Genomic DNA, 24,061 nt, shown 5'->3' on the forward strand with positions numbered 1-24,061 from the left:
ATTGGGATTCCCGGTTCTGTGCGAAACATTGATTGTCGTAGAAAACCGAGAATAAACTTGCACTTCTGAACTTGTCTGGGTTTTGCAAATTATGTAAAGGAAGAAAATTTTAATATGCAAATGAGATTTAAATATGGGTGTTACCCCCCCCCCCACTTGAAAGTTTACATGCCAACAGTGGCTAAGGAGGGGCGGTCCGCCCCGGGCTTCACTTTATGGGGGCGGCAATTTCACACTTTTGATGCGAAAAAATTTATTTGCATTTTCCCAATAAGGAAATCATGCTTTTAATCTATTACTGGAGGCAAAAAAAAAAGTCTTTGAATTGTAAGTTTATATTACGACTATGATAATAAAATTACTCCAATACAAAAAATGTGTTTTTTTTTGTGGACATCTCAGCATTACTGTTTGTTTTTTCTCTTCCTTCGTATGAAGCTACAGACAGAGGGAGGTGGTAGTGTAAAGTCAAGGGACCATATTTTTTTTCTTTTTGCTGTTAAGGTTAACTATTAGGGAGGAAACAATAAATTTCGTAACCTTTCGTTATATGATGAAGCTACCACTTGATTTTAAGCAAATTCTGAGCAAAAACATATTTAAAAGAAAAAGAAAAAACATTTTTTTTAAAGGTAAGTGACAACAAGAGTAAAAGGAGAGAAGCCTCTAATGGTGGGCGATTTCTTGCTCATTTTCAGGATAGTATTATCTGTTTCAACAATTGTTTTGATTTGTCTTTCACTTCAAAATTTTCATTAAGAAAATGAATTTTATGTTAGTTTTATAAAAAAAAAAGCTCACTACTCGAATAATAATTGCTTGTACTACTGCACTATATCAACTAATTCCTTTTTGCAATGAGTTTCAGATTTAGTCATTCATTTTAAGGAAATGCTTTTAATTAGCAAAATGATCTCTAGACAAGACCTTTCACATTTTGACCTCTATTAATGAAAAAGAGAATCATCGAAACTTTGTCTCAAAACATATCCAAGGGATAACGCCCACCCCATCCCTTCACATCTCATCTTTTAGCCTAATATTGATAATTGAGTTTTTATAACTTCAATACCAACTAAGGACGCCCATATGCAAAATTTTATGGGGGGGGGGGGCTCAAAATTTTTCCCCATGGTTTAGCAGAATATTTCCCCCATGGAAACCGATTCAGTACAGATTAGAGATATTAAAATTTGATATTTTTAATAACTTATTCATTAATGGATGGAAAAGAATTTTTTTTTTACGTTTTGTCAATGAAAAAAGCACTAAAAGCAAGGAAATTCTCATTTCAAAGGGGGGGGGCTTGAGCTCCCCTTGCCCCCTATATGGGCCCCCTTGATGCCAACAAATTCCTGAGGGCTGTCAAGCCCTGACCCTTCCTGTATAATGATTAAAGATAGTCTAAAGTGTGTATTTAGGACATCAACTTCACTTTCAAATCCCCATTTAGTCCAATGTCTTCACAAATAGCTTAAAATTGGGTTTTTGAAACTTAAACTTCAGAAAAATTCTAAGGTAGGGATGATGCACAAAATACCAGATGTGCACGAAATCACCAAACATTCTCACAGTTGACTTCAATTTTTGTTTTTAGAAATTTCTGAGAGAAACTTGCCAAGCCTTTTTTTCTCAGTAGTGAATAGCTTAAAATGAGCAACAGTTTCGAAAAAGATTTCAGGTGGGAAACCCCTCTCCAAACTCTCTCTCATAACGTTGTCCGCCAAAAAAACGGCTAAAGTCGCGTTTTTAGGACGTCATTTTCAAAACGTTTCAAGGGGGAGAAGGGAAAACCATCTGACTTTCCAACATGTTTGGAAACTTATGCCATCAAAGATAGCCTAGGCTTGCGTTTTTGAAACTTCGGAGTCAAAAAATTTCCAGAGAGCTCCTGAACATTCCCTATTCTCTTTAACGTCATCAAAGATAGACTAAAATTGATTTAAAGTTTGAAAATATTTGGAGAGGAAAATTCAGTCTGTTGGAGTTATGGGAGACATTTACATCACTAGATACAGCCTACATTTACGTGTTTTTCTATTTTGTTGAAAATCTTTCCAGACAGCGTCCCCGAACCTTGGTAAAGAGTTGAAATTTATTTTAGTAATATTGTTCAAATTTTTATTGTGCTGTTTACTGTAGTTACATATTTTACTGATTTTGCAATTTACGGTTAATAACAAACAATATATATCTGAAGTAGTAAAAATTATATTTCAATTACTGTCTTTTAAATGTACATTTTACTAAGTTGAGAACTTATGCAGGGTTAGTTTATGATATGTTTGTATTTACTTTTTTCCTACAGTTACAAAGTAAAAATATTAATTTCAAAGTTTATTTTCTTTTTTTTCAAATTAAATATTATGCTTTTTTAGCAGCAGAAACATTTTGTTAGTGAATCTTGGACTTTGCCGATTTCCCAACAATTTCAAGCACTTTGTAACGAATTAGGTACTGCTATAAGTATCAAGTCTGCTGAAATGGATAGAGCAACATATTTAAATCTAGAAGATCACGAGAAAAAGTTGGAAGATTCTGATTTTTTAAATACTGAGGTCAGTACTACTGGTTTTTACTTATTTATTTATTTTATTCTGTAATTTCACTCATCACATACAAAAGATATTTCCTCCCTTTTCAAAAATGTAATTTAATTTCAGCTGTTCTTATTTTCCATATTTATGTTCGGTTTTTGCTATAGCTCTTTGAAACCCCAGATGAAATATAATAAAATCCTTGTGTGTGTGCGTAGTATTCAGTGGGATTTTTATCTCCATAACTGACTTAGCACCTTTTTACTCATAATCTTAAAGATATTAGTGTACTATAATCACAGTTTCAAGTAAAAATCATCATTTTTTTTGTTTAATTATGGTTATCCTTAAAAAATTATATTACTTGGCAATTTTTATTTAGTTGCTAAAATTGTATTTTAAATCAAAACACTTTGTTTTTTGATATTTTGTTATCCGTGAATTTTATACGCTGCTACGGATTTCACTTAATTTTTCTTCAGGCCAATTTTAAGACTTCAGATTATAGCTGCCTCGAATAACACTCATGGTTTGCGTTCTGTGTTGAAGTATTTTTTGATATTGTATACATTATCAAGTGCAAAGTTTGTTGTTCTAGAAGAAATGCAAGCAATAAGAGATGTAGAAAGGAAATTCTTTTCTGTTGTCCAGATTCTTTGCATCATATGCTTTAAAGTTTTCATACGAGAACACATATTTTTTATTTTCCTTGCTTACTGAGAATCGAACATTCCATCTCAATAACTCTGAACATTGGCTTCACCTAAAAATTATTTTTAAATTTCAAGTTAAAAAAATTAATTAAAAATAAAACACAAAACTTTTTTTAAATTTCATTTTTTTGAATAAAAAATAGGCACTTTTATGACTTTTCTTGAAAATAGTAAGATTGTGAAGGGGTTAAGAGATATGATTTTTTTATATTAAATGTCTTGTACAAAATCCTATGTAATTTTATTTCAAAATGTTTTTATCGTAATGAAGGATAGGCTGCTGCTTTAAGGATTTGTTTTGTTTATTAATCAAACTTCTACCACGATTATCCAGATTTTTGGATTCTGTGCAATGTCTTTGATCCCAGTTAGTTTGAATAAATAAGGTTGTAAAGCTTGAACACAAAGAAAGGGCAGATGACCTTGAAGCAGAAGCATAAAATTTATATCGATTGTAATAAGTTGTTTATTTTGAATAGATGGGATTAACGAGAATGCCCCTAATACCACTCAAGGCTTTCTTGCTGATTCTGCCTATTACAAATAGTTAAAATGATGTTTCTGATTGAAGGTCATATACCATCTTTCTGTGCGCAAGCTGTACTGTTTATATGTGTTTGTGTTATTGTGTTGTAGCTTGTATACTCAATCATTACACTTAAAGAGTTCTATCTTCATAAGATTATTTTTATTAAAGCATCCAGAAATATTACTACATCAAGGAAAGAAGTTGTTCTCAAAGGCTTTAGAAATCCTTAACGATGAAATTATGTTGAAAGAGCAGAAAATTTTGTCACAGGGCAATACTCAAAATATGACTGAAATAATGCATGATGAGGTGAATATAATCTTTATGATAGTTTCAATAATTTTATAAGCTTTTAGTTATATGGTCAAAAATGTCCTTTCTATTACAATATAATTTCAGTTTAACAATACTTCTTCGAAATAACGATTTCTTCAATTTAATGATTCATTTCACTGATCCTTATTGGACTGCATTGAAAGTCTATCCTCCTTGATTTAACGATATTCTTGATTTGACAATAACTTTATCCTTTCCCTTGACAACAGCTTCAAGAGGATTTTGATCATGTTATTAAGTGGAGGGATAAGTGGGGTGCGACAGTTAATGTAGGGAAATGTCAAGTGCTACACTTAGGTTATGGAAATAAGCATACAAATTATTATTTACATGGCTTGATCATCAGTCAGGCAGAAAACAATATTGATCTGGGTGTCTTAATAAATCAAAATCTCAAGTTTAGTCAACAGTGCAGCATTGCAGGTAACAAAGCCAACATAATACTTGAGTTTATCAATAGATCTGTTTCAAACAAATCTAAGAAAGATCTTCTGCTTTTATACGGGCATGGACACCCACATGCAAAATTTTAAGGTGGCTTATATTTTCCCCATGGTTTAGCAGTTTGTTTTCCATATGGAAACCGATTTCAGTACAGATTAAGGTCATTAAAATTTAACATATTTAATAACTTATTCTTTAATAACTGGAGAATAAATGTTTTATATTTTCGCAAAGAAAAATGCATTAAAAGTAAAAAGATTCTTATTTCTAAGGAGGAGGGGGGGGGGGGACTTGAGTTCTCACTTGCCCCTCATTTGGGTGCCCATGTATCTGGGAGTTTGCTGCGACCTCATTTGGAGTACACTGCTCAGTTTTGTTCTCTGTATCTAAGGAAAGATCTTTCTTCATTGGAAAGGGTTCAATGAAGGGCTAATAGACTAGTAAGGGGACTTTCAGATTTTGATTATGATACGAGGGCCATCCGGAAAGTAGTACCCGTTTGTGAAATAAAGACACAGAAGTAAATATTAACAAATGTAAACATTTTTATTGAAAAGAGCATACCTTAAACTACTTCTGCACATAATCTCCAAGCTAATTTAAGTGTTTGTCATAACGTGTAACGAGTTTTTGTATTCCAGCATCATATTCCTCCGCCGCCAGCCGATTGGAATACGTAGTCATGCCTTCTTTAAATTCTCCATCGCTGTCAAATCTTTTTCCGGCCAAAAACTCTAGGTTTTATAAAGAGATGAAAATCTGAAGGGGCCAAGTCCGGGTTATATGGTGGATGGTCGAATATTTCCCAGTTGAATTGCTGCAGAAGTTGTTGTGTTATCCCCGCTGCATGAGGCCTGGCATTGTCATGGAGGAGAATGACGCCATCAGACAATAAACCTCTCCATCGATTTTGTATTGCCCGCTGTAATTTCTTTAACTTTTCACAACTGGCAGCTTTCTCAATTTTTTGAAACATTATGAACGGCCACAGAAAGAATACAGGCAATGCTAGCGTCACGGAACTTGCAACAGAGAAGGCAGACAAGCCACTGAAGCAGTCTGACCTTGGCCGGTGGCTACTCGCGTCGTCAACGTCTCATGCGGCGGAAACAGGTACTACTTTCCGAATGGCCCTCGTACAAGACTTAAAGGGCTTAATATGTGTGGCCTGGAGCAGAGAAGTTTGGGGGGGGGGGGCATAATTCAGTTTTTTTAATGTATCGAAATGAAAGATGTTTATGGGTTAAATTTTACGTGGAAAGCAGGACAAGTGGTCATTGTTTTCAGCTGATTAAATTTCAGGCTAACCTGGAAAGTAGGAAACATTACTATTTTAGTAAGGTTGTGGGCATTTGGAACAGATTACCCAAAGAGGCGGCAATGAGCAAAGAGGATGGGTAGCTTTAAGAGGGCCATTGATCTTCATTGGGGACAAATAAACTAACTAGGATCAGCATAGCTGGCCCCAGTGCCTGTTGCTGGTCATCACATTTGTATTTGTATGTGTTTTTTTACCTCTGTAGTATGTTATACAGTAAAACTTGTGAAGTTGACCACCCTTGTAAGTTGACCACCTGTCTAAATTGACCGTTTTTTTTCAGGCATGGAATTAGCCCTTATCATATAAATCAACTTTTGTAAGTTGACCACCTGCTTAAGTTGACCACTAAAGTAGTGCACCGCAAGTGGTCAACTTACACAGGTTTCACTGTATGGGAATCTCAATCATTTGTCAATTTCTTTCAAATATTGAAATCATCATCACTATTGCATCATAAAATAAGTCATTTATTAATGTTATGTATTATATTACTGATTTGCCCATTTACTTTACTATTTGAAGAGAAAAAAATTTTTGAAGCAAAGAGCAAAATATTTAAAAGGTTGCTAATCTCTAACACATTGAATAAAACTTCAAAAAGCACAGAAAATATTCCCTGTGTTTTGCCAAAAATAACAAATTTGATAATTTGTTGTTCACTCATCACATGTTCGGAATTTATTTTTGACATTTTGACATAGTGAATTAAGTGTTCATTCTCAAGTCTAAATGCTACTTTAGGGAACAAAACTTAATTAAGTATGTCTTTGAATGTTAGTACTAAAAAATCGAAACCTTGATGTTGATGTTTATATTTTATTTGTTACGAAATATATATTTAATGAAACCATGGTCTTATTTGCAGATGCCATGTTCAATTAACTTGTGGTTCCAAATAGTTTCTGCTACTCTGTCCTACAAGCAGTCAGGTTTGAAACTGGAATCAAAGTTTAAAAAAGTAAGCAAGGTTTAAAGTAATAACGGTTTAACTTTGAAATAGATTATTAGTGCTTCCCCCAGACCTTTTTAGGAGGCCACTGCCCCTGACCATGTAACTTTCATTGCATCCTGCTGTCTTTTTTTTTTTTTTTCATTTTTTCATTTTTTTTTTTTTTTTTTTGCGACCTTCTTTTCCCATCAAAAATCATCAACTCTTGATCAAAAAAGCAAATTTTCTGGCGCAAAAGGTAAAAAGTCACTTGAGCGTAGCTTTGAAATGTAGCTCTCTTGTTCTTCTTGTCTACAAGACCCAGTGTGGGAAGGTTATTTTATAATTTTTTTTTTTTTTGCTGCAAAATTCTTTTGAGAAAGTGGCCTTTTAATTCCCTTTTATCGGGAAGCGTGCTGCCCCTTTTTAGATTTAGGGGAAACTCTAATTGTTTAGGGAAGAAGTTTAAAAGTTTTTTACCTCCTTAAAATTTTTTTTAAACTTTGTAAAGCTTCCTCATAGTTTCCGAAAACTCAGTCTTCATAAAATTTGTCTTCTATTTGATCCTTATCTGATTAAGTCATGTTAATAGGCATGTAGGACTCCAAGACAAGAGGTGTTTTTTACTTACTTCAACCAACAGGTTTTAGCATTAGCCATGACCGCAGAAAACTAGTACTCCACTTACAGATTTTCTGTTTATTATTTTAAAAGGGTTTTTCATTGTTTTTAGTTTCTGTATATTTAAGCTACGCAGTTTCTGGATAAATATCCGGGCGGGGGGAAGGGGTTAAATTGTTCATTTCCTTGTTTTCTAACAATGCATAACAATCAATTGCCACACTGATGTTCGCAAGTTCCAAAATTGTAGCATTTCGGTTTTTTGCTGAACTTTTATTTCAGTTTTTATTTTTCTTAATCATTTTAGTGGATAAATAAATCATATGATGATCTCCTTGAGGCAGCATATAAACGTAAAATTAAGGAAATGGAAAATAATCATGACTCTCAGTCCTTTGTTGGAAACAAGAAATTGATGTCATTGGTAAGTACTGAATTTCTTACGTAGAAATCATATTTTATCAAAGTGAATAATAGTAACGCCAATTTGTTTTATATATTGGTTGAACTTTAAAAGAAAAAAAAACTTAATGACTACTTATTGATTTATATTCATCAGTTCCTGCCATTAATTGATGATAAAAAATTACACCTCTGGATTACTCCACTTTTTCTAGTTCTAATATATTTAAACTGCAACGATTTTTGATAATATTTTCATCTGTCATTCAAATTAAATCGACTTTACAGTTCATTCTGCTTAATTTTGTACATTTTATAATAGCCGGTTGCTTATAAATTTTGTTGAAGTTTTAAAAAAAACTTAAGGCTTTATTCACATTTCTCAGAATACTCTGTAGAACTTTTCTTTAAAAGTTTGCATTTTCTTTTTTTGGCAGTTCAGTCATTGTGAAATAGTTTATGAATGAAAGGGCTGTCTTTCCAACTGTGATGACTCGCCCAACACCGGGGGTTGAGGTAGGCATCCTTTGCCACTGCCTAAGCAGACAGATTTTAAGGGGAAGAAAATTTTAGTGTTAAAATTTAAAAACTATGATTTTAAAATATGCCTTAAAAAATTGTACTAAGGTTGCTTTTCTTCTGAAACAATAAAACAGAGATCATGCTCAAAATAATAATAAATCCTTACAAAATCTTCTTCCCCCACCCCACAAATTTTGTGGGACTTCAAGTTTTCTTAAAAGATATTTTTGTAAATTCTAATTGCCATATTATATGAGACTTTGATATTTCTTTCCATTTTCGTGAGGTGGAGGAAGAAAGAGTTTGTAAGTACTGCATATGCCAGAGGAGCTGCTTGTACTGACCTTGTAGGATGACATTGTTTTGGATTTACATTACTATTCAACATTTAAAAAGCATTACGTGCATAGTCTCGAGAATGGATATGTTGAGGAGCTTATCGTTTGCACAGAAAGCTAAAATGAAGTTCTTTGTTAAGCTATTCAACCTAAGCTAATCTTGAGAAATCAGGAAAAACTACTACTTCAATCAGATTATACTGCTCTGGGCAGGTTTAGGACAGTAACTGCAAATTTTTTTTTTTTTTTTTGCATTTTTGTCACTTATTGTATGTTAGCTTTATTGTACAAACTAGCTTATTCGGTTTCTGTTGAGAAAAAAAAACACAAGAAAGACTTATCATTCCAACGTTTCCCTATTGTTAGTATTGAATCCAAAATGCGTTTCTTCAAAATTACTTAGAAACTCATTTCTGCAGATACTGCCCTTTGTCTGCCCATAGCAGTACAAGCTTTTGGATTGCTTTTTCAGAAGCAGTCATTACTTGTAATGATGTAGCTTTAAGGGGATACACAGTCCTTATTGTTGTTGATGACTAGAACCAAGGTAAGTGATTCCTGAACATGTCACTGATAGTCTTTTTTAGATGTATATTTGCATTTGCATAACAATCATTGAGGGAAAAATATTTTTTTTATGGTTTTTCAACTTTTCATAATTTTTATTTTCAGCTTTAATTTATTTACATGTATTTAATACAAGTTCATCATTTTCAAAAAAATAAATGAATGAAAACTCAATGCTTACAGGTTTCACCAGAATTTCACTCATGGCATGATATTTCGCATGGTGCTTTAAATATCATTGTAAAGGATGTAGCAAAAATGCAAAAAATGGGTATGAAAACTGTTGAAACATTTGAGACTGCTATTGAACAAAATGAAAATATTGAATATTCTACCGATAATTCAAAGGTGATGGAGGTATTTATGCTTCTATTTTTTCCTTTAACGACATTTCAATAAAACGTTTGTTTAAGCTGCTCTGCCAGAGGCTGAATTTTCATTTTAAATGATAATTTACATTCTACGGTTGGAATAGATTTTTATAAGGAAAATATAATCTTTGTATTTCATTTCATTTGATTTGACACAAAAACATCTCTTTAAAAAGTTTAATCATTATTGAATTAATGACAAATAAGTATTTATTTTATTTCTTGTGTATTTGTTTATTCATGGAGCTGTTTTATTTTTAAATATTTGCTAACTTCAAAATTAATAAATGAGTTAAACTAATTCTTAGATTAGAAATTCTTACAACTTTTTTTTAAAAACAATAAACTTTAAAAAATATTTTTTTTAAATGTAACCTATATATATATATATATATATATATATATATATATATATATATATATATATATATATATATATATATATATATATATATACATATATATATATATATATATATATATATATATATATTGACTAGAAACAAGTTTAATATCATCTTAATTATTATTATTATTATATTAAGCTGAAGTTATAACTTGTAGTTCATGTTTCATTGTTATCAGGAGATTGATGAGAAAATTCCCTGGACTGACCTGGCCTTGGCAGCATTAGATAAAAAAGGATATGAAGTTGAAGTTACAAAATTACAAAACGATGTTGAGCATGAATTTACTCAGGTATGTTCTCTTTATTTCTATTGACATGCATTTCCCAAATTATGTAAACATCTGTTATTCCTTTATCTTTGAACTTTGTTACTGCTATTTGCTGGTCTTTCATTATTTGTATTGAACCTTTGAAAAATTCATGGCTTGTTAGCTTTGATTTTTTAATTCAGTGTATTAACAGCATCTTGACAAAAATTTAAATTATCAGTGAAATGCTTATAAATAGCCGAACAGTTAAAGCAGCCATTTCTTGAAAATGTTCAATGTACTTTTTCAGTAATATCAGGTCATCAGAGGATTAAATTCTATAAACTCTGGAGTTTCTTACATTAACTGTATATCAACATTTAGGAATGCTTCTAATGCTTGTTTTCAAAATCATTCCACTTTACACAATCATATTTAATAAGTTCTTAGATATTGCTTTTTTTTTTTCAGTGACGCTTTGGTAACTCAATACGAGGATAACTCGACTGCTATATAACTCAAAATTTATTTTTTTTTTATGTTTGGCCCAGTGCTAATTTCAGTGGGCAAAAACCTCTCTAACTTGACACACATTTGCAGGAACCCCTTCAAGTTGATGCTTAAGTAATTGCTATTTTAGTCAAATTTATGCTACCAACATTCTTTCATATTGACCTTTTTTCAGAATTTTATGCTGTGGTTTCTTGGTCAGTTAATCCTTTTTTAGAAAGCTTATGTAGAGAATTCCATCTTTTATCCAGGGGAGTTGGCCATCACACTCTATACTGTTAGTTCAATTCTAAAAGGTTAGGAAAAGGTAGGATTAACGTGTCAAGGAGAATTCTCTAGAAAAAAAGGCACCATGACATGTTCTTCAAACAAGTGTGAGCAGGACTTTTATCTTTAAGAGACGTGACTGACAAGAAGCTTTTATCTCTTTTCAAAAATTGTAGATTTATTCCTCATGAGGTATTCAAATAATATTATTGATTTTATTATGTACTTTTCAAAATAAGAAAATGAAAAGGAAAGAAAATTCATTTACAGGCATTAATTTTCATAATGTGAATGTTAAGCATTAGTAAGCAACTGATACATAAACCCTTTAGGAATTAAAATTATAGAACCTCAGTAAGTTGACATCTAAAAAGTCGACATGTTTTTTCTGTTCCCTTGAGGGATCCAATTATCGAGGTTTCACTGTACTGCATTGAAAAATCTGTATGGCTGTTTGTAAGTAGTGGACTGTATTAGGAATTCGGAATAACAACTAAATAACTTTCTTACTAATTACTAGCCTTTTTAATGAACTTAACGAAGACACATATCAAATTTACACTATATACCTTTAAAATAATTAACGGATCTTAAATCTTCTGTGAAAGATACATTACTATGCCAACGTCTGGTATGCCTTCTCCCTCAGGCGTCTCATTTCCAATTAATTCGTATACAGCCGAAAGGCAAGATCGCACATGCGCAAAAAGTTTACAATATCAAACATTTAAAAAAAAAGTTCATTCCTCTGTTCAGGACTGTATTAGTTTCCATTATATAATTTGGCTTTTAATACACGTTTTGTTATGTGTAAGTTTTATTGTACTTATTATTATTTCATGTATGTTTCAAAGAGTTTATTTGTTTTTCAGATGTTACCCTCTTGGACAGAACTATTGTTCATTATGTCCCTCCTGGATAAGGCAAATTCAGAGAGCATGGACTCAGAATCTGTTTATAATAGTAATATGTTGCTAAATGTCCGGGCATTGGTTAGTAAAACAAGCATAATACTAACTTCTTTAGGTCATTATTTTTGTGAGCTTATGATAAATTAATGCTGTGAATTTTCATATTATAGCCTTAAATGTATGTTTAGAAACTCACATGATTAATATATGTTGTCAGTTACTTTTCAACAACAAACCAGAGGATTACTAAATACAAATACAAATACAAATACAAATGTGACGACCAGCAACAGGCTCTGGGCCCAGCTAGGCTGGTCCTAGTCAATTAATTAGACCCCAATGAAGATCAATGGCCCTCTTAAAGCTATCCACCCCCTTGCTCATTACCGTCTCTTCCGGTAAGCTATTCCAAGTGCCCACGACCCTGCTAAAGTAGTAGTTTTTCCTGATTTCCAAGTTAGCCTGAGATTTAAATAGCTTAAAACAATGACCCCTTGTCCTGCTTTCCCCGCAAAAATTTAATCCATTTACATCTTTCATTTTGATAAATTTAAATAACTGAATCATGTCCCCTCTGACTCTCCTTTGCTCCAGGCTATACATGTTAAGCCTATTAAGTCTGGTATCATAATCTAAATCTGAGAGCATCTAAACGATGTCCACTGTTCACAGAACCACCAGTGAACCAGTGTGGTAGAAAATAAACTTTTTAACAGGTTTTTGTATAGCCTTGTAGATTAAAAATTACTAAAACTAATTTTTTATAATTTTACTTTTTTATTTTTTGGATGTTTTCTTTTCATAACACGTTTTTAGAGAAACATGGAATTTTTATGGCCATTCATTGCAAAAAGACATTTCACTTCTTTTGGAATGAAGGTGATTACTTCATTGAACAGAATTTATCCAGTGATAGTACACATTGGTGAATTATTTATTATGTTACAGTGAAATTGCAACACTATAAACACATGCTCAGAAAAAGATGAAAATTGGTAAAAAGAGGGGCATTATATCCAAAAATAAGTGATGTGTATTACAGTATGATACACTGAAAAAAAAAAGGACTGGGCAGTATGCACAATAAGTTGTAGACCATCTTTAGAAGGCGATACTGGCAGTTTCATGTTTAGGTACAGATACGAAGGTTTTGCAGGTCGTGTCCTGAGAGAGAAATGTTTATTCCCTGTTAATTAACTGTCACAATTTTTCTTCTCAATACAGCAGTAGAAATGCTTGCAAACTACAACCAATCATGTCCCAGACATATTTGATGAGTGGAAGATCTGGGAGAAAAGCGTGCAATGAAAGCACCCGGTTAGCTTACTGGGCATATTGGCTGATAAAAGTAATTTGTGGTTGGCATTATCCAATATATAAATAGCGTTAGGGTTCCCCTGTAGGGTAGTGTTATCAGATGGAGCCTGTCATTCAAGTGTTGTTGAGCTGTCATATTGCGAACAATCCGCTCTAGTGGAGATCTGCTGTCATAGTCTATATAGTCCTAACATTGATGTTACATGTTAGATCTTAGTTACATTCAACTGATGTGGTGGGATTGGACCCAACCTCGCTGACAGACTCTTGCATGGTGATTCATTACTTGAATAGAAGTGTGACTCATCAGAAAGTGCCGCATTTTGTGACTCCAAAGTACAAATACAAAAGTGACGACCAGCAACAGACTTTGGGTCCAGCTAGACTGTTCCTAGTCAATTTACAATCCCCAGTGAAGATCAATGGCCCTCTTAAAACTATCTATTCCCTTGCTCATTACCACCTCTTCCGGTAAGCTGTTCCAAGGTTTGCTGGTTGTCACTTTTGTATTTGTCTACATATGGCTCTTTCTTGACACCATTGCAAATCGTAGCGCCTCTGCTGTTGGCCCAGTTGAAAGCCTTCTAAGAGTCCAGACTTCCTGCTCCAAAGCAGCAGATAATGGTTAATATGAGAGCAATGAGGTGGATGTTGTAGTAACTTTCCGTATGTCACAACAATGTCTGCGGATTGGTCAGCACATTAAAGCAATGAGAGGTATAGATCATTCCATGTCAAGTACAAATACAAATACAAATGTGACGACCAGCAACAGACTCTTGGCCCAGCTAGGCTGGTCGTAGTCAGTTTATTAGTCCTCAATGAAGATCAATGGCCCTCTTAAAGCTATCCACTCCCTTGCTCATTACCACCTCTTCCGGTAAGCTGTTCCAAGTGCCCACAACCCTAGTAAAGTAATAGTGTTTCCTTATTTCCATGTTAGCCTGAGATTTGAATAGCTTAAAACAATGACCCCTCGTCCTGCTTTCGGTGCAAAATTTAATCCATTAACATCACTCATTTTGATAAATTTAAACAACTGAATCATGTCCCCTCTGATCCTCCTTGCTCCAAGCTATACATATTAAGCTTATTAAGTCTGGTATCATAATCTAAATCTGAAAGTCCCCTTCTAGTAGTCTAGTTACCCTTCTTTGAACCCTTTCCAATACACAAATATCTTTCCTCAGATAAGGCGACTAAAACTGTACAGCATGCTCCAAATGGGGTCTTCTTAAACTTCTATATAAAGGCAGAAGAACCTTATTAGGTTTGTTTGAAATAGATCTATTGAAAAACCCAAGCATTCTGTTGGCTTTGTTACTTGCAATGCTGCACAGTTGACTAAACTTGAAGTCCTGATTTATTTAGAGACCCAGATCAATAACATTTTCTGCCTGACAATGATTGAACCCCGTAAACGATAACTTGTATGCCTATTTCCATGACCTAAGTGTGGCACTTGACATTTCTCTACATTAACTGAGCAACCCCGCTTAAAACATTTTTCCATTTAGAATGATTTCCCCTCACAACTACTCTTTGTTTCCTTCCAGTCAGCCAATTTCTAATCCAAAGTAAAGTTTTTCCTCCTATTCCTATATCAGCTAATTTGCTGACAAGAGCAACATGCGAACCTTATCAAAAGCTTTTTGAAAATTAATAAACAACATTCACACACTTTTTGTTATCTAAAGCCAAGGTAACCTTGTCATAGAAATACAATAAATGCGTAGCACACGATTTACCCTTCCTGAACTCATACTGCAAATTAGTCAACAGACTATTAGTCTTTTAGAAATTCATAATATTATATTTTGTCAAAATTTGGAAAATCTTACAAACCACTGAAGTCAAACTTACAGGTCTATAATTCCCAGCATTACCTTTAGACCCTTTCTTGAAGAGCTGCATTATGTTAGCCAGTTTCCAGTCCTCTGGCACTGTCTCTGAGTTAAAAGTGATGCAAAATTTGAGAAATTTTTTCACTCACATTTTTGTATTTCTTTGAAATTTGGCTCATCGATTGTACCCTTTAAGGTTATCAAAAATCCAAAATTTTATATTTTTATCTCTTTTATTTTTTTATTTATAAGACTTTGATTTTTAGAAAAACCCTCTTTTTTTCAAGGATGCTTGAACATAAAATGGACGATAACTCATCACCAAGTATAGATAGAAAGATTTGGTAAATAGCGTTTTAAAGTACATTAGTTACTGTTTAATATAATGTGCAACATGACTAATTTTATAAAAATATTTCATTTTTAAAAATTTAAATTTAAAATTCTCAGAAAACATACAATGAATTTTGTTTTTATAAAATCTCAAAAAATTTGTGTATTTGATCTTCATTTGTGCTAAATTTCAAGTTGGGATCTCAATGGGATATTTTTATGAATTTTTGAATAAAATTTGACTCAAGAAATAATGATATTTTTCAACTTCTATTTAGTTAAATATGAGATTCTCTTACTGGTGATTTTCAAATGAGTAGTTAAGTAAGCATGATTATGTTTGAAATGAGCTGACATGAACTTGTAGATTGGTAACCCCCTCCCCTCCCCGGCATCACTATGTTTAATCTTTTTTCTTTTTTTTTTTGTTCAAAATTTTCAAAATGTAAAAAAATAAAATAAAACAAAAGAAAACAGATTACAGTTTAATAGTAAACTTATTGAAGAGTGGCAAATGTTCTTCTTCCAAACAAGACAAAGTATATCCCCCCCCCCCTCCTACGCACCCAAACATATGATTAACACTATACAGTCAAACCTCGAGAAATTTTTTCAGATTTAAAAAAAAATTCATTGTATGTTTTCTGAGAAATTTAAATTTAAATTTTTAAAAATAAAATTTTTATATAAAATTAGTCATGTTGCATATCATATTAAACAGCAATTAATGTACTTTAAAATGTTTTTTACCAAATCTTTCTATCTATATTTGGTGTTGAGTTGTTGTACATTTTATGTTCAGGCATCCATAAAAAAGGAGGGTTTTTCTGAAAGTCGAAGTCTCATAAATAAAAAAAGATAAAAATCTAAAAAATTTAGACTTTTGATGACCTGGATAGGTGCAATCGATGAGCCATATTTCATATGGCATTGCTCTCGCTTCATCATCCCATTCTACTTTGCTGTTTTGCACATGGAGTGGCTTGCTGGTGTTGCGAGTTTTCATTGGAAGGGGAAATATATTCTTCTTAGTATATTTAATTGATTTTTATTGTTTTTCGTTATTGTGAGATTATATATTTTCTTAGCTTAACAATACCGTTTTTGTCCTTTCATTCAGGCAAAATCCAATATAATTTCTCTTGATGACATTTTCCTTGTTATGATTGAAGAAGCATTGACTGAACTTGATGAATTAGAAGATCCAGAAGCTACATATTATGAAAATAAGGGTAACATTTTATTAGCAGTTGCAGAAAGGAAATTAAAGCTAATGAAAAAAGATATTTCAAGATTTGATTCTAATGGAAAATTGCTTCAGGTAGCTGTTTTACATTTAAAATTTATTTTGCATTTGTTCTTGGCTAAACTTCTCGACCTACATGTTTGAAAACTACAAAAAGAACTACAAAAAGTCTTTCTGCTTTTTTTTTTCCATTGTTGCTGTAGGAACTAATTTAACTACACTATTTTAGTAAAACAGGAATTGGAAAATAGGAAAAAATACTTCTTTAGTATAGTCGTGGGTACTTGGATTGTTATTGTATTTGAATTTTCTTGCATATTTTCTAACAAATGATGCCAAAAACCAGTTTTTACTTTGTATAATAATACTTCATTATGCTGACAGAAGTTAGGCACCTCAAAAAGAAAGAAAGAAAAAAAAAACACCATTTGATAAAACCATGGTTTTATGCAATAGAACTTTTAACTGATTTATTCTTAAATACTACAACATACATGCACAAAACTTTTATGAAGTTATGTTTGCTAATTAGTTTTTGTAGTCTAAATTAACAGAAAGTTCCAAAATTTGTCTTCTAAATAATGTTTTAATGATATGCCATTATGGATTATATCATTTATGCTCCACCGTCCACCAATTCCAGTTATCAGTGTGGTAGTTGAAAAAAAAAAAAATCTTTCTGGGAACTCAGCTTGAAGTTTAGAGAAACTAACCAAAAGAAAAGATGGTTTGAAACCGATTTATGTACATTACATTTGCATTATTTTTACTAAGAAAAACCAAATCTTTACTGAGGAATCTCTTACTAAGGAAAACCAAATGGGGGGACAGTGTTCCCCCATGATTCCCCCCCTCCCCCAACTGCATGAAACATAACACTCCAGGATCACCTTGCACCTACGGCTGTAGGTGGTTTAACCGGTTGAATGGGTCCTTAAAGGAAGCTCTGTTATCTTTTTTTTTTATTTTGTCCAGACCAGGAGCTGAGCAACACCTGATCCAACATTCCCAGAGGTGTAGATCTGGAATGGAAGCTTCCAAATCAATGCCACCATTCATCATTAACAAACACAGATGATCTTCGACCAGCTAGCATTCAACCTGTGACCCCCCCCCCCCCTCATTTTGTGTCTGATGCCTTACCAATCAGACAACCACTACCCATCCCCCCCCCTCATTTATGGCACTTTGTTTAGTGAAAAAGAAGCATTAACTTTTGCTGTTAAATCAATGATTAGTACATTTTTTAAAAGTTTTTTAGTTGTCTCTTCTGTTGCCCAACTGCATCATAAAAAATAGGTTTCATGAAATTATTTTATTAAACTTAAAAAAAAATACAAAATTATTAAATTTTTTGTTGTCAAGTGAGTAAAAGTTGTTTGTCTTCACAATCTGTATTAATCACACCTTCCTGCCTCAAAATTGTTGCAAAATTTTTCTGTTTCAGGGTTTTGAATTAAAATCATGGAGTGACCTTTTGCCTAATGAAATGGGACTTAATAAAATACTGATGGAAGAAACTCTGAGCAAATCTTCTCAGGCCACTTTTAAATTGGAATCTCCCAAAACCACATTAGAGGTGCATATATGTCGAAAAAAATATGTAGTTTTATTTATTTAAAATATAAATTAAATTTTAGTTAGAAATTTTTTTTAAATAAAATAATGCATTGCTGTGTTTTATTTCCTTTCTTTTCAAAATTTATTTTTTTTTCTTTCTTTTTTTTTTTTGAATCTTTGTTTGCTCAAGTTGTGCTTGTTTGTTGTGTAAAATTTTGTACATTTCTCCCAAGATAAATGATATTTATTTTGCTTCTTTTTCTAATAAATTCTTACATTATATCTTTATTTTATTGCTTTTTTGAATAGTTACCAGACATTGTCATTTGGCGTCATGTATTTCCTCTAGCTGTTGAGATATGGCGAAAGGATGTAGAGAATTACTTGATGCTTGAAAATACAGGAAATACTCAAAGTTCTCAAGTTAGTATTGATTCTTGATTATTTTCATCTGCCTCTCCCAACCAAAAATATATATGCAGTAAAACTTCTCTGGAGCCACCACTCTCCATTCCTAAAAAGAGTTGTCTTTAATAGAGGTTAGTTGCTCTTAGTGGCCATTTTTGAACATGCAATAAAACCCAAAAAGCACCAATAAAAATCATTATACTCTGATACAGTATATTAAGAACATTATGATAACACAATATTTAAATAGAGGAATTAAACATTTTCATTACGAAGTTGTTATTTAAAACATACTTCTAACATTATCTTCCATTGAGAAATTTAATTAGATTTAATATATAAGAAAGGATTTGCCCAATTCGTATTCTTTGAATTTTTCGAAACAACTGTGCTTCTTGTTTATTGTTTAGCTACAAAAAATAATTATTTATGTCTTTATCATTAGTGCAATCTGAGTGCAACAATGAGCCTTTTTAGACTCCATGCATGAGCGTTCCTATTCCTCAGTTGTTCAAATGAGCAAAAATTCTGATTACTGCTGTACTTATCAACCTCCCACAATGGAGGACGCACGCCTGACCTACAGCGAGATATACATGTGTCACCTTAGATTCCCAAGAAAGTGAAAAACTACACCTTTTTTTTTGTAATTTTGGGACTCTAAACAGATAGGGCACTTGGTTCAAAACAAATTTATTTGAAATCCTCAGAAGAATAAACTTTACCCCCTTATACTGTTTTTTTTCCACTTTCATAGGCAAAAGTAGACGGATGTGGGTCTTTTCTTTCATTGTCTTTCTTTTGATTTTCACTATATAAAAATTCCTTCATGTGTTGGGGTTGATTTGATGCTGATTTTATATGTCATTGTGAGAGGTTTGGATGGTCTTTTCTTAGATTATTTTTTATGTTAATTAGATACTGCCTAAAATCCATGCCTTAGAAAAGTGGTTGTTACTGGAGGTGGTCACACACAGAAGTTTCACTCTATATTCATTTTCGAATGTGTAATAACAGTTAGTCTCTCATTTATAAAATGTCAAATTTTCATATTAAACTAACCATTACTTTTGAATTAAGATTTTTTTAAATGTAAGTTAAAATTTGTGTTTTTATTCCTTTTCCAATAAACAGCTAATTCATAATAATAATGGAGAAATTGTAAATGAAAGTGTCTACTTATTTATATGTACTGCCCATTTATGTTTGAAAAAAAAATTGTTGAATACCTTAAAACTCTGGATATTTTATTGTGTGTAGAAATTTTATTTTATACTGGTGTTTTTATTCGGAATAAAATCTTTTATTTTCATGAATATATTCTTAGGTAGTGTAATTTATCTTGTATATGATTAAAATGAAATGCAAATGTTTAAAAATTATAGTTACAGCTTAGTTTGCAAAATGTGTTTTTAATATATTTTGCAATTTATGCTGAAGAAAACAAAAGCTTTTTGATATTAAATTTTAAGTATGACATAATTATAAAATCTTCATATGTAGGATTTTTTTCTTCCTTTTTTAAAATTCAATGAGGCACTGTTATTTTGATCTACTCTCTTAAAGTAGAATTACGGTAAAATCATTTAGGTATTTAAGTGATATTTGAAGAGCCACTTATGGAAATGTTCGACAGGTTCGATAGTGCAATTGTGGTTCAGTGGATAATGTTCGATAGTCGATAACAGCACAATTAGAATTTTATTCACGGACACAAACATTACACAACATAAAATATCATTTGAGTGTATAGATGCACAAATCTTATTTCGATCTTCCTCGTTCGAGGCCAACTGTTCGAATGACAATAAAACTTACTCCAGCGCCCTCTTCAGGCAAACTTACCGAGATTTTCCACATCCTCCCCACCTGAACTTCATGAAGTTCACTAGCTGCAGGAATACAAAATACAACAATATCTTAAATGAAATATTAATATGCATTAAAGTAAAAAAAATGACAATTTTTAAATGTTAAAGTCAATCATGAGGCTCATTTACTGCTTCGAGAGGATAAACTAAGTCTATTGGTCTGCGAAACAGTCCACTTTCAGTTTTTACAGTACATGCACGAACATGTCCGTCACGACCTTCAAACAGTTCCTTTACGGTACCTAGTGTCCATAAAAGTTTGTTCTTTGTAGTTCCTTCTAACAATACCACATCACCTACTTTCAGTCCTGTACCTGTGCGAGAGTTCTTAAAATTGTGAGCAGTTCTTAAGTTCATCAGGTATTGTGATTTCCATCTTGTCCACAGGTTTTTTAGCCATTTCGCTTGGTATAATTTACGCTTCTTCAAATTTGTACTAGAAGACGATTTAGTGACAAGATCCAAGAAATGTATCGGATATGTATTAGCTTCCTTTTCAAAATGTAGAAAATGCGATGGAGTGAGAGGCTGAGGTTCCTCAAAGTCGTTGTAGGTGTATGTCAAGGGTCGAGAGTTCATCACAAGCTCGATTTCTGCAAGAAGAGTCAACAATTCTTCAAATTTCAGAAGGGCCTTGCCCAACGTTTCCGGAGGGAGTCCTTAACTGTCTTGATAAGCCGTTCATAAAACCCTCCCCACCATGCCGCTCTCTCCACTATATATTTTCAAGTGATTCCTTTGGAAGCTACGAAATTGTGAAAAGTTTTATCTCGCAGGAATTTCTGAAAACATTGAAATTCCTTATCTGTTGATTTGAACGTTTTCGCGTTGTCAGAGTATACTATGTTACAACTTTCGCGACGCGCCAAAAATCTTCTAAAAGCCAAAATGAAGGATTCAGTTGATTGGTTCGACACCAGTTCCAAATGTACAGCTCTCGTGACTGCGCACGTGAACAAAGTTATGTAAGATTTTACAGTATCTGAACCCTCCTTCACATATATGGGTCCGGCGAAGTCGATTCCACATACTGAAAAGGGCGGAGATTCAACAACTCTGTCCTTTGGCAACGGAGCCGTGATTTGATTTGCTGCTTTAGCTGAATATCTGCTGCAAATAAGACATTTTCCAATTATACCTTTTAAGAGCTGGCGCCCCTTCGGAATCCAAAACCTCTTCCTGATGTTGATCAAAGTGATATCTACTCCACAATGAAGAACCCTTTCGTGTTCTCTTCGGACAATCAATTCGGTGAATTTGGAACTGCGTGGCAACAATATAGGATGCTTCTCATCAAAGGTGAATTTTGAATGATCTAATCTTCCTTTGATTCTCAGGATCCCTATTTCATCCAGGAAGGGAACAAGGCTAGCTATTTTTGATTCTTTATCAATCAACGCATTCTTGCTAAGAGATTTAATTTCAGAACGATATGCATAACCTTGAGTGTTCTTTATCCAAAAATTTTCTGCCTCGGCCAATTCTACTCCAGTTAGTGGTCCACTTTTCTTTGGCGAGTTTCTCGTGTTCCAAACAAACCGTTTGATCCAGGCAGTAATCCTTAGGGATTTGGTAAGCTTGCTATGTTTAGAGAGATCTAAAAGCTCCTCTGTTTGGGCTATGACTTCAAACTGCTGCGTGTAATTGTGTCGCGAGCGATATTCCAATTTTTCATCTTCAACGTTCAGTTCTTCAGATTTGGGCCAACATTGTTTTGGCTCTTGCAACCACTTGGGGCCGTGCCACCAGAAATCACTGTGATTCAACTGAGAAATGGAAACTCCTCTGCTGGGCATGTCTGCTGGATTTTCTTTACCAGGGCAATGTGTCCAGCGTGAAGGTTCTGTGAGTTTCTGTATCTCCTCAACTCTGTTTTTCACAAAAGGTTTAAAGTCCCTAGGTGACTTTCTTATCCAAAAGTAAGCAATGGTAGAATCAGTCCACCAATGCTTCTCTAAGGGAATCTTCAGACTTGAAGACACTCGACTACTCAACCTAGAGGCTAACAGAGCACCCAGTAGCTCCAATCTTGGCAATGAGAGTGTTTTGAGCGGGGAAACACGACTTTTAGCTGTCACTAGGTTCGTATGAACGGATCCATCATTGTATACAATTCGTAAATAGACGACCGTGGCATAGGCTCGCAAACTTGCGTCTGAAAATGAGTGCAATTCAATAGTTTCAATAACTCTTTTTGGACCTTTCAAAAAATAATACCTTGGTATTTTGATTTTCAGAATATCTTTTACATCGTTGCACCATTTAATCCATCTCGCGTTTAAGTCTCCAGATATCTGATCATCCCAATCCAAACCGGAATTCCACAATTCCTGTATGAGACATTTAATGATTATTGTAAAGGGGGCGAGAAAACCTAAGGGATCGAAAATGCGACTGGCTACCTGAAGCAAAAAACGCTTGGTATTTGTTTGTTTCTCCAAAAAAGTTTCCAGATGTTTGGAATCAAAATAAAAGTTGTCGGTGTCCATGTTCCAAGACATTCCTAGCACCTTCAAGGAATCATTTTCTAAAACAATGTCAATTGATTCTTCCACGGACAGTCCCGATTCCCTCCAGAGATCTCTAAGCTCCTTGGAGCTCGTTTGAAACTTTCGGAGATCCATTCCAGCTTCTAAGAAAATATCCCTGCATTCCATACTGACTTGAAGCGCTCCTTCAACGTCTTCGTGACCTCCTATGAGATCATCTACATATAGGCATTCATTCAATAATTTGTAAGCTTTAGGGTGTGTCTGCTCGTATTTAGAAATGTGATATTTAATCGTTCCGGCCAAAAGGAACGGGCTCGAATTTAAACCGAAAAGAACTCTTGTAAATTTCAGAGTCTTCAAAATATTTTCGTCCTCAAACCAAAAGAACCGACTAACATCTCTGTCTTCCTCACAGATTTGAATTTGAAAAAATGCTTGTTTTATATCACTGATAAATCCAATGGGGAAATTCCGGAAGCGAACCAAAAGTTCGAAAATATCTGGATTCAAATTTGGTCCGGACTCTAAGCAATCGTTAAGAGAAATCTCTCCTGGGGCATGCGACGATGCGTCGAAAACTATTCTTAATCTACTGGTTGTTTTATCTTCTCGCACAACACATCTATGTGGTAAATAAAATATTGGATTATCAGTTGTAATATCCTGCTCATCTACAAATTCGATAATATTTTCAGCCAAATAATTCTTCAATATTAATTCATAATTATGATGTAAGGAATTATTCCTCAGCAATTTATTTTTCAAATGTAAAAATCGTCTTTTAGCAACTTCTTTATTATCATCTAAATTTTGCTTCATCCCTTGTTTCCATGGTAATTTGACTGTATAACGGTTATTTTCATACTTGATAGTGGAATTAAAAGATTCCATAATATCAGATTTAGTGCTATCTACAATAGTTTCTGATTCAATCCCTAAACTTTCTAACTGCCAAAACTGCGCAATTTGATCACTAAAAGTATCTTCATTGACAAGAACATTCATTGTCAAAAGAT

General features: G+C 33.2%; 1 protein-coding gene across 1 annotated transcript; it reads right to left on the bottom strand.

Annotated features, from left to right (window-relative positions):
* Window positions 1-21,278: 21,278 nt before the first annotated feature.
* Window positions 21,279-24,050, bottom strand: LOC129222458 (uncharacterized). Its single transcript, XM_054856972.1, has one exon. It carries the CDS (start codon window positions 24,048-24,050, stop codon window positions 21,279-21,281), a length of 2,772 nt encoding a protein of 923 aa, XP_054712947.1.
* Window positions 24,051-24,061: the final 11 nt, after the last annotated feature.

Source organism: Uloborus diversus, chromosome 5 (genome assembly GCF_026930045.1).
Source record: "Uloborus diversus isolate 005 chromosome 5, Udiv.v.3.1, whole genome shotgun sequence".
In the NCBI taxonomy this organism is placed as follows: Eukaryota; Metazoa; Arthropoda; class Arachnida; order Araneae; family Uloboridae; genus Uloborus; species Uloborus diversus.